The sequence below is a fragment of the Glandiceps talaboti genome, chromosome 13 (assembly GCF_964340395.1).
Source record: "Glandiceps talaboti chromosome 13, keGlaTala1.1, whole genome shotgun sequence".
In the NCBI taxonomy this organism is placed as follows: Eukaryota; Metazoa; Hemichordata; class Enteropneusta; family Spengelidae; genus Glandiceps; species Glandiceps talaboti.
Window position 1 is genome coordinate 13,565,296 of NC_135561.1, and position 13,027 is coordinate 13,578,322.

General features: G+C 36.8%; 2 protein-coding genes across 2 annotated transcripts in view; one reads left to right on the forward strand and one right to left on the reverse strand.

Annotated features, from left to right (window-relative positions):
* LOC144444277 (uncharacterized) overlaps positions 1-5,224 on the reverse strand; it is a gene marked incomplete at its 3' end in the record, with an annotated part of 29,177 nt that extends 23,953 nt beyond the window's left edge. The window contains exons 1-3 of the mRNA XM_078133690.1: positions 5,161-5,224; positions 4,138-4,476; positions 1,329-1,667 (exon numbers count right to left, since the gene is read on the reverse strand). Of these exons, the coding sequence (XP_077989816.1) occupies positions 1,329-1,667; positions 4,138-4,476; positions 5,161-5,224 (742 nt within the window). The remainder of the gene's footprint in view (positions 1-1,328; positions 1,668-4,137; positions 4,477-5,160) is intronic.
* LOC144444481 (ras-related protein Rab-20-like) overlaps positions 1-13,027 on the forward strand; it is a 298,311-nt gene that overhangs the window by 140,329 nt on the left and 144,955 nt on the right. The gene's annotated exons all lie outside the window — the stretch shown is intronic.

The window sequence follows — 13,027 nt, forward strand, 5'->3', positions numbered from 1 at the left end:
AGTTTATAAAAGAAGTTAATCTAAATTGTTCTACTCGTCACTATGAACTTATCAGAAGGGATTAATACACTTTCTATTTTGGACACTACATGTTATTGACAGTACAAATCACCACATCCCAAAAGATTCCAGTTTCTATTATACACTAGGTATTAATATTACCACCTAAAGTTCTCTAACATACCGGTGACTTTACTACACATGCAATATTAATGCCCCTATACCAATGTTACGGGCCCCTTTTTATGTGACATGGGAAACTCATTTAAAACTTACATTTACGTTAGCTATTCGAAGCTTGGAAATATTACCTCAAAGGCTATGAATAACCTAAACATTGCCTTAATAGAAGCAAACAACTCCATATCTGCCAGGGGAAACCCCAAGGACTCCCTCACCCCCAGAGGTCACTCATGCATTCAACCAACAGGGAAGTTAGCTATCATGTATCTATAATCGGTCGATCATGCCGCCATCTAGCGGTCAGATGTAACTATTGAACGTGTCAGATGTGTTTCCCATGTTCAACACAATCTAATCATGTCTAAATATACTTATTTAGTTAGTTACAAGGGAACAAATGACAATTAGATAAATAGCAAATGTTGGACCTTGAGTAAAAAATGGTTTTCGGCCTTTGGAGCACTTAAGTGGCTGGTCAGTTTTAAACCCAATGCATCTCGAATCCTTAACCCCGAACACTTCCTCGATTACGCGTACAGTCTATTTCACAGTGACATGCAACTTGTCTGTTTGATAACAACCACGCAGAAACCAACAAGAAACTGCATATGCCATACTTCAACAGCAAGATCCGCACCTTTTTACATTTAAACTAAATGACCATTTAAATGTACGTATGTATTGCAACTCCATGCAGACATTTGGGCGCCAATGCATTTTTAGTATCAAACATCCGAGGAAGGATGCGTAAATATCATTTGTGGTGTTCATTTGATGTATGGTGGCATGTGTAGTTCATTTCACTTAGACAAAATATTGCAGGAAACTCTACTCATTCTATCTTGCTATCTTATTAGGCCAAAAATATATCTATCTGGTTCTGGTCAGGGTAAACTTTCTAAAGTGGTGCGACGACGCGAATTTTTTTTTTCTAATTTTTTTTTTGCAAATTAGTAAATACACATTTTTTGACACTTTACATACTCTGTTCTATCATATTTATCTCTTGAAAAACTTCCTTTTTCTTCGAAGCAGTTTAGGCTTTGTATTTAAGCAGTCTTGGCATGTAGGGTAGATTTCAGCTGCTTGTTCTCCCGATATCAGGAATAAATAAGGAACAGGAAAGCAAGAATTATTATAATTACCTGCATACACCGTCAGATTGAAACCTCTACTGCCAGTAGAGTTACCTGAGGAGAACAAAAACCAAATCTCCATCTCTGTTGATGTAAAATCTGGAGGTGCGGTAGTTCCACTCCATGACGATATTATTATAATATCTCCATATCCTGCAGAGAAAAAGTCTGCACCATATTGTGTGTCAAAGTCATGGAACGTTACCATTATTTTTCGACAATGTCCATCACACCTTACTACCCTTCCCAATATAACATTATCAGGATAATTGGCAGGGTAGTTTTGTGTTGTTATGTCGTGACCAATACCAGGCAACAAGTCGATTACCGATACACCTCCAGACGTTCCTGGTGAACAGATGATCAAAGAACAGTATTTAATGATAATAGTAATACCATTAGTAAAAAAAACAAACAATTAACAACAAGACCATTTTGTTTGTCAAAATTCTTAATGAAAATATGATCCAGAAATCTCATCATTTCTAAAATTGAAGTCAGACTATGTCAAGAACTGGACTAAGAGGCCATTCTAAACAGCTGTTTCAACAACATGCAGTGTAGGTTATGTAAGGTAAGGTTCAACAACGGATTGAGAGCAAAGGACCATCAATAGCCCGGGGCATGTTCGGTAGACAAAGCGCCCGCGGACGTTTCAAAACGTTCTGTTCCCGAACGACTAATTGTCACAGTTTTTCGCGGGCGACCTGGGACAAAGGAAGACGATAGAGTGAGGTGACTCGCCAAAAGCCAAGATGGCGGCCACGAATTCTCACACCATCGGCGAACTTGAGTTTTTGTGTAGGATTACTTAGTGCACATTAGTTTTGATTCAGCACTGCAAAAAAGTTCATGGAATTGGTCATTTGCAATTGGCAACGGTATTTAGAAATACGAATACCCGTCGGCATAATGGTACGGTCGATTTGACGTACATTGAGCAATGCAAGATAAACTTGGGGTCAGGTCACAGGTCAAAGATCACTTCGTTAGTGTAGGAATAGTGTATGCATATACATAACAGGCCTTTGTTAGTCATTCTAGCATCCTGACAGTACTGCAAAGGTGTGATTTAACTATGCGCATCATCATTTCAGTGATGAGTGCTGAATGTACACAAAATGCGACAATCTTCTGTTTGAATGTGCCGCCATCTTTTGTTGTTCACGAGCAACATGCAAAATACAGTTAGGCGCAAGGCCAGGGCGCCCTGGCCAAACAATGACAAAACGTTTTGACTACCGAACGCCCCCTGGTTTTGAGTGTGAAAATGCTGACTCATCATGAATCAGCATACAAAAATTGCCTAATTCTCGTTAACCAGCCAGTGGAATTTCTCCAAAACTTGATCAGTTCTCGCCATAAATGTACTGAATAAGTGTGCAATTTTTCATCGTGATCACTTGAGTCGTTACTGAGATTTCTTGTATACAGATAGACACACACACACACACACACACACACACACACACACACACACACACACACACACACACACAGAATTTCTGTCACCCCATGACAATACCTCTCATTCTTACGAGAGGTAATCATTGATTATGCTAATAACCCATTTAAACTGAAAGTTACACCAACATACTTTGTAAGACACATTCGCTCTGTTTCATGGATACATATAGATTATATGAAATGTCACTCTTTCATTCTTAACACATGCCTAATTACCGAAAGCGATTTATTATGTTAATGAATCTTTGAAATTTAACACAAAAAATCATCCCTAAGCTTATTTGGACCTGATACTTTCGCATTGTCATTACATTCAATAAAGGTTGAAGCTACTTCAAAAGCCTTATGGAAAATACATTTAATTATCGTCAATATGTCTACCAAATCATATTAAACTGAAACTTATAATATTATTATGTGCTAAAATTAACGAAAATTCCTACTTATGCTAATAAGAACTGAAATTAAAAAGCCCATCATGTGCTGACTTGGTCGGAGATGTGCGCCTTATTATCACCGATGCATACACCACATTTAATCATATACCTATAATCACGTCCCTTTGTATTGCTATGGAAAAATCGCGAGCTCTACCCGGGCAGTAATTTCCGTATCACGGACCGGCACACTTTGTCCAAATATTAAGGAAAATTTGGATTCGATCAAAGATGTACAAATAGTGAAGCCGACAATAGACAACATTCGCGTTCCACTCCACATAATTATGAACAACTGTAAGCTACGGTCATTTTTCCAAAACATCTGTTTCATAGTTAAATTATCATGAATTTTATTAAACCTCGCAAGCCATAATTTTGTGTTGCATGTTTTCCGGTTTTTTCCATGCATTGGCAGCTGTGTTATGTGTTTTCTGCGACACGAATGATGCGTATGTACGTACGTCCAATGCGTATATAGTTCAAGGTAGGAACATACTGAAGTTAATCCGCCAGGCTATACATGTGATGAGGCCTCGACATGCCTCGAAATTAACTACGAACGGCGATTTATTCTCAGTATAATGTCCCTTACTGTTGCTAAAAACTATGGATGACAAATGTATTTATTGATTCAAGAAGTTTTGCGACCTCGGTCGTATGGCTTATGGGTCCTCCTAAAGACGAACCTTTCCGCCGTACGATCTCGATCCGCAAAACCCATATCCGGGCAGTAAAGATCAGTGTTGCATCCCAAAGATGTTGCATAACCACCAACTATAATGTATTATGCAAATGATCACTAGACCAAAAGCTACATTAACTAGTTTGTAGCACACGTTCGTTTAGTTTTTATTTGGTTTATTGGCATCGATCATGAACGTTTGTAAATTATAAATTATTACTATGATTACCTGAAGTCACTGTCAGATTGAAACCTCTACTAGATGTAGAGTTATCTGAGGAAAACCAAAACCAGACCTCCCTCTCAGTTGATATAAAATCTGGAGGTGCAGTAGTTCCACTCCATGACGTGATTATTGTAGTATCTCCATACCCTGCAGAGAAAAAGTCTGCTCCATATTGTGTGTCAAAATCATGGAATGTTACCGTTATCTTTCGATATTTTCCCAAGCATCTTACTACCCTTCCCAATATAACATTATCAGGATAATTGGCAGGGTAGTTTTGTGTTGTTATGTCGTGACTATTACCAGGCCACAAGTCAATTACTGATACACCACCATACGTTCCTGATGAAGAGATAATAAAACAATATTATTTAATGATAATAGTAATATCATTAGTAAAAATATTAAAAACAAAACCATTTTGTTTGTCAAAGGCTATTTCGGTAATTAGGCGAGACTCTTCAAACATACAAATGTAATTGTAGCGACAAAAAAATGAAAACTATGATTAGATTTAGTAACATCATAAAAAATATTAGGAAATAAGCCATAGTATCAACATTAGCTGAATACTCCTGTACTCACAATCATAACATCAACTAGGACTCTTTCATATTATTAATACATCTCCACATGACTTTGAGGAAGAACATTGTCAAACTTGGACACCACAATGACAAGACTCTCGGGGATGATCGCACAATGTCTCACCAGATCATTTAGGACCCCCAATCCCCTCTAAACGAATGTTCACAAGTCCGACATTGACACGTTTATATATGAAAATTGTGGCGGTCACTCTACTACGGTCGATGCAATGCAATGTAAAAACATGATGGTAAACACATTACAATACTAACAGGGAACCCATCATTGTATTTCACAAAAGGAGTACATTTTAATCAACTTATGAACATCTCGGTTGTAAATACAGATGTTCTTATTGAAAATGTATCATTTTTTCGTTTAGAGAAATTACTAACTGATGCTTTCGATACATTATCGATAGGTTCAATATGTACTCACCCGGTGGATTGTACAGGCATATGAACAACCAATAAATAGCGTAGTATATTGCTAGTGTCAGCATGTCGATGAAGTCTTAGTAGTCACTTTCAAATAAGAATAAAAGAGAAAAAGAATATGTGATCTTTAACAGCACTTTTTTAAACTTCCACCCAAATAGCTATATAAGAACATGAAAGTCTGACCTGAACAGGAAAGTCAAGTGATTTAGAAAAAAATAGTATCATTTCTTAATTGATTTCTCCTCGAAGCAATCGATCGATAATAACCATTTTTCAAATTAATTCAATAAACCAATATTCAATTTACAGTTCACCAGAAAACGTGCAATACTAGATATATTTAGTATAATTAGATATAGCTATTATATGTGGAGCCATATGATGGTCAGATGGTTTAAGTTCCTTGTTTGGAATCTGCAGTATTGTTCATGATTGTGGCCCGAGTCAGTGTGGCTTTAAAGTTGAACCCTATGTGGAGGACGTGGAGGATTTAATCTCATCCATTTACAGAGGGGACCAATAGATTGTCTGCTCACCTGGAGAACGAGGAGGTTATAATATAATTATTTTTTTAGTTGTTGTTTCAATGCAGATCTATGACGATGATTACTGTAAAGTGCTACGATAACGACACCCATTGGAGAAGACACTTTATAAATATTATATATTCTTATAGTTTAAAAGTAAACATCTGGTGAACGTGACCTTGTGACCTTATTACCAACAGCAACTAGTCAGAGTAATCGCAACATTATCATAAAAAAATTAATTAATTAATTAATTACAATAATATGTATGGAATATTTCAGAATGTATTCGTTAAATGCATCCCAACTTTAACAACAATACGTGAATATCAATTATATATCAATTTGGCAGTTGAGGAAAATAGTGAAAGTGGAATATTAAAAGTGAAAGTCAATAGGTGAATTTGCTGCCAATACGTCACGAATGTCACTGCAATTTGCAACACTAACGTGCAAACACTGATTCTAAATGTGTTGACCTTGTGGTTTCAATATTTAGTTATTTCGGTTGATTTTTTTTCTTATAAGTATATCAGTAGGATTAACATTAACTCAAGCAACAAAGTCTTCTCTTGTGTTTGGAATAGTAATGCAGAAGCTTATATCAATGTATTCGTCCGCCCGCACGCTCGCCCGGCAGCCCACCCAACCCAGGAGGTATTGCGGCGCAACGACTACGCATGCGCTGATTTATTGACTGGTGACTCAGACCTACGCTACTATATTTTTATTATTATATTCTTTATTTCAGGCCATTAAAAAAGTCCCATACAACCACAAAAAAATAAAAATACTATAGAAAAAAAACAACTAATTATACAATACAAGTCGGTAATTTTTCCAGAAACTGGAGTAAAAATAATTGTCGGAGAGAATACACGTCTTAATTATTTCATTGTGACTCTCGTGTAGCCGTTCACCAAATTTGAACAACAAGTTGCGTTGTAATGAGGTAAAATTAAAAATATTCCTGCTGACACAATTGTTACTTATGCTAACTGCCCCTCTAAGGCCAAAAACTATTCGCAACGTGTTGTTATATGCTACCTGTATTTTACGAAGCATCGTGTTGCTATAACTACACCAAACTTGTAAACAGTAAACACTATATAAAAAACTCCTAAAAAGTGTACATTTCACACGCTCCGAGCAATGAACAAAATTTCTGACAATAATATTTGCCCTCGCATACATAGCTCTAAGTTATCTCTGCATATCTGCTTCATCGCACCCATTGGAGGTCACTATGTATCCAAGATATTTTTTAACTGTAACAAAATTCAACTGTTTGCCATATAAATAAACAGAAGGCATTCTGGTTGGTTTCCATTGCCGAGGAAAAAATGACACACATTCTGTTTTTGTTGTATGGAACAGAATATCGTGTTCCATGCCAAATTGCTCACATATCTTAATTAGTTTCTGTAATGACTTAATCGAAGGCGAAATCAATACAATGTCATCTGCATAAAGCAAATGGTTCAAAATCTTGCCAGCTATGTGACACCCGACTCCCGCCAACTTCAGCCTTTTGGTAAGATTTTCGATGTAGACTGCAAATAACTTTGGAGAGATTATGCTTCCCTGGCGTACCCCATTAATGACTTTAAAATGGTTAGATTCCGTAGAACCCCAACGTACAAAAAACAGCTGAGCATGATACCAGTACTGAAGGATGCGAACAATAAACAGTGGCGTTTCACTATCAATCAGTTTCCTAAACAGAGTCCAATGGTTAACCCTATCAAATGCTTTCCTCGCATCCAAGAAACAAGAGAAAACTGGGGAATTGTGTCTTTTGTAAAAATCAACAATCTCTTTGAGTACAAAAATGCACATGTCAGTGGAATGGTTCTTTTTGAACCCGAATTGAAAATCACTAGTCACAATATACTTCTCAATGCGACTCAAAGTGCACATTTCAAATAATTTAGAAGCTGTTGTAACTATAGCGACTGGTCTATAATTATCTACTGAAGTGAGATCCTTAGCTTTATCCTTTACTATTGGCACAATTGTGGCATCCATAAAACTATTCGGAAGCCATCCATGGACAAAGAATGCAGTAAAACACATACTGAGCAAGTCAAAGACGATCGGGTTTGCATAAATGAGGTGTTCAGACATTATGCCATCCCTCCCCATAGCTTTTCCTTTTTCTAGATTAAAAGCTGCCTCTTTAAGTTCATTAGGCGTAACGGTCATTTCGCAATCAAACTCGATATTAGACAGAGTTGACTGAACAAATTCCTTATTCTGACTGTTAGAAACAGAATTAAGTAAACTCTCATAATGTGTTTTCCACATACTAGCAATATCCCTGTAGCCTGTACAACCACCAACTGTACTAGGTAAAGGACAGTTAGTGGCTCCAGAGCAAGCCCTTACGGAATTCCAAAATTTCCGAGAATTATTCTGTACAAGGTTGTTAGCCATAGCATCTGCCTTAGCCTTATTCTCCCTCCGCTTACAAGTCCTAAATGCTAGCTTGAATTTGGCTCGCGTTGTACGCATCAACTCCCAGAGGGGACCTGAACGGGGTTTACCATAAACCACCCATATCTTAAACGCATCCCGTGCACTATCATGTAGATCGCGTAAGTAATCATTCCAACCCGGCACTTCACGAAAATTATTCATATTTGAGTGTGGAATGCTATTTTCAGCAGCCTGCTTCAAGGCACTAATTACTTCCGAATAAAACAAACTCAAATCGGCAAGGTGGTCGCTGTTGGTACAATTTGGATCCAGACATTTAAGGGTATTACATGGAATGCAAACGTTGCTAAGTAATTCTCCTGTCATTAGCTGATAACTTGTCAAATTGTCATACTTTGCTCTCTGCCAATTCGGCCTAGCATTGATGCCATTTTGAGAATCAGAAGCGAAACGAGTTAAACCTGATGTTTCAATACTAACACCGATGGGGAAATGATCAGACGAGATAAAATCATGAAAAATCTCTACATTACAAATGGCTTTGTGCACAGAGTGAGTACTAAGACAGTGATCTAACCAATGTGTATTCCCATGGGCTTCACTATAAAACGTAAAATTGTCTTTGTTCCTACCCAAAATATCGATATCAGAAATAAACAAATTGTTCTCTCTACAATGTTGCTCTAATTCATTCCCAAACAGTGATCCCAAATCGGCATTAAAGTCCCCAAGAATTACTGTATTAACGGTTTCAACTTCCTGAATGATACTATTAATCTTAGCCAAATAACGCGAATATTCATCGTAGTTCTCTCTAGAACATGTCGGTAAATAGACACAAAGTATAAACTATAAGGGCGGCCCTTTTTATTTTTCTGTTTCTCATCTCCCGACCGACCCCTGAGCACAGCAAAATTGTAAGGTTCCCCATGGCGTCTAGTTCTGCCGAGGCCACGACCTTGCGACATTGGCCCCCTAAAATTACAAATGAAGCAATAATTTTCCCACCTTGCGTCGCTTTGGCGCATTCATTTTACGGCAGACATCAAAATTATCTAAGTCCACGGCCGGACCAGGCCAGGCTCTGACTCGACGTGAATCCCACAAGAAGTATACTGACTGCGTACAGGGAAAGTTTTGTTGACATCATATAAGATACAGTGTGACAACGCGCAGTTCTATTGTTAACATAAAAAATGCCACAAAAAGATCAACTTTGATAAACTTAATCTACAAATGAAAACATTAGAGGGATTAGATGAGACGTCGAAATGGACGTCTCTCGTCACATGTTTTGTCTACTGTCACTGTCGTGACCTCTGACCTAATCACTGACGTGTGCGAAACACTGAACTTGCTACCGGAACATCTATCTGCCATGCCACAGCTCAGAAGCCTTCGTGAACCAAATTTATGGGACAGGTTGTGATTTTCATTTGTTGACGGGTTAAATTAAATGAGTACATGTGTATTTTGATTCCGAAAAAGCTGTGTTAGGGGATCGTGTTGCATGATGTTCACAGTGCTAGTGACACATGTGAATGTCAGGAGATGTTGATGTACATCAACATCTCCTGACGAGTGATTTACTCACGAAACAGGCTTGTAGAGACGAAAAACCCGACTTGATTTTCTTCTACCCTCAACATATACTCCGCTCTGCGTGCAGACGCATCGAGCACTGTACTACGGACAAATCTTACCACTGACTTCCTATATATATATATATATATATATATATATATGAATGATATATTGTTTAGAAAGATTGGACAGCCAGGTAGTCACAATTTTTAATCTGAATATCAATGAATAGCAGTGCTAAAATTTATAATTCCCATTTTTCAGACAATGACAATGAACAACTTCAAAATAAGTCACAGTGAACATATGATTGAATAAAAACTTTGAGAAATCCTAAACTTGTAACTACTTGTTTCATTTTTAAAATTGTTAGTACACTGCTGTGTTTATCATTCCCTCTTCAAATTCAAGACATTTTGAAGAAAGAAAATCCCTGACTTTAAAAAGTACCAAATGTGAACGAAAAACTTACAAATAATAGTCAAACAAACTTTAAAATAATTTATTTTTTATTAATTAACCGTTACTGGCTGTGTATCATGATTTGGTCCTGCTATATCAAATGACAGCATAGTTACGTACCGTAAACTTGCAATCTTGTTTCTATGTCAATTCATCCTAAAAAGAAAACCTAATTCATGACAACATGCATATATTATTGTATACTGTATAATTTCAATGGGTTTTCAATAAAGAACGTGAAAGATAAAAAAAAAACTTGCAATGATACGGAAAGCTGACATTAGGTGTCCTTGAAACTCAGAACTTGAATCTTTAACTAAAACTATCAACAAAGTCAAAGTTGGGATGCTCTGTAAATATTACATTAATTTTTTTCTGATTTGCACAACAAGTTCGTTCTTCATGTCTGACCGGGCGCACATGCATCGGCCGTCCATAGTGGCCATGCCAGTGATTACGCATTGATTCAGTGCCCAAATTTACTCACGAAACATATATATATATATATATATATATATATATATATATATATATATATATATATATATATATATATATATATATATATATATATATATATATTATATATATATAACTTAAAATTACATAATCTTAATTGCCTTCTTTTTCTAAGGTGTAATGTGTAGTACACAATTTTCAAAAAATAGCTTACTGGGAACTGTTATTATGAATGAAATTTTTTTTATGTAGTTAGGTAATGGTCTATATGTAATGGTATATCTCAGACCACAGTATCTCTATAGTGGTCTGAGATAATTTATATGAATATTTCATAGACAATAATAATTGACCCCACTCCCTGTCAAATGACACCACTTTTTGGAACCAAGGGGCCTGTGACCCCACTTGTTGGAAACCTTGGCAGAACACCGCCGTCTAACCCCCCCCCCTCTCACCCCCCACCCACCCCCTTTGTTACGTCAGAGCAGCATGTGTCTTTCATCATGGCTGAAGCCGTTGAGGTTTGATGAGGGACAGGGCTCAAAATTAATACTGTCACGCGGTACATTTTGCTGCAATGTAATAATAGCTCAGAATATTTCCATCATTTTCAAAATTATGCTTAAAATTGGTAAAAGTCATACTGCATTCCTAATTTCTTGACCAGTTTTTAGCTTTAAATCAGTTGTATTATCAGGGAAATGACCGACTCCATAGCGTTTCATGACCCATGACATGCATGTCCTTTGAAGACATTCCGATGTTTACATTATTACTTTTAATTACTTTTAAACAGTAAATCCCAAAGGGGTTCTGAGTTCTAGAAATGTTTACATGTTATCTGGTGGATTATTTTGACAAGTTCACACTGAAGAAATATGTTTCATAGAAGTAATGGTTTATATAAATGAAAATTCATCTAGCACACTGATGACAATCACGTAAGTGTTTCAAAACAAAAAGTTACATACTAAAGTTCAAATTGGATAACTTGAAAACATTGTTAGCGATGGCAATGCCACTTTGATTAATAGGACGAATGTATTAGTACTCCTGATAAAATCACACAATAGTGGCTACAGATATACACCCATCAGGATGATAAGTATTTAATCATCTTCTTCCAAAGTTGTTCTACAGACTTGTCAACCTTGCTAAAATGAAGGAAAGAGACTTGTAACAAGGAATTCAATAAAGAGAAGAGAAATGAAGTTGTATAGAAACTAACAGGACAGAAATGACAGAGAATAGAACTGAAAAAATACATTTTTTTTCTTGCCCCCCCCCCTTTTTTTTTATTTCGCCCGCCCGACCCGCCTGACTATTCCATTGGAGATGAGAAACAAAAAAAAAAAAAACCTCACCCTAATCAGACTGGACAAATTTTGAATCACACTGTTCCTCAACGAGCGATAAACTAGCAAATGTGTCAAAATTATTCACTGCTTATCTCAGTGGCCGCTGTTTTATACTCCGTAAATGCGCGACTATTTACAAAGACTGACCACAGCTAGGTGATGCTATACATTGATATCTGTGCACAGTATGGCAGTGTGTGAATTACATTCCAAACATGATGCGGTAGACTTTCGATTAGCATTCTTCAACGTCGTCAAAAAAGTATAACCGCCTCACATACATTTTGTTAAAATGGTGACGTTGTGTACGATCATTAGTTTTCTGTTCAATTTTACTCTGAAAACACTTTTAGTTAGTAATTTGACATCGTACGTCGATGAAAACATGTATTTTCCAAAATGGCGGGTAGTGACGTCACAAACTATTGCGAGGTTTTGGAGTCCTCAACATCGATGGTATAGCAAGTCTCGTGTATTACGATATTTCGTCCAGACGCGATGCGTATGTGTATGTATACCCAACGTTTTAGAGTTTTGAATCTCTGCACGCCTTCGGATATTTAGTTTGAACAATTTTAGCTTTTCGGAGAAAATTAATCAAAAACTGTGATTGAAAAAAATCAGTGTGCAAAGATTGAGTTTAGGGAGATTAAGAGATTTAGACAAGGGCTAAAATATAGAACTGTCAACAACACTCAACATTCTCGTTCTATTTATATACAAATATAAAACATCAATATTGTACCTTAGCTAACAGAAAGTTCAAACATATCAAATTAAATATATCATGATTTTAGCATAATGATGACCAATGGTCACCAAATGCAGCCATTTCAATTCTAAAATCATCAACTTCAACTTCTGAATCCCTCCACCCCCCCCCCCCCATCCCCGCCGTGGACTGGTGACTTTCATTTTTGGTTAACCATTGTGTTGTCATTAGCCAGAGTAACTAACTCCTGTACATATCTAGTACTAACCTAGTACCTACAATATCATCGTGAGGCAGCTGGTCACAAATGGATCTACCCTG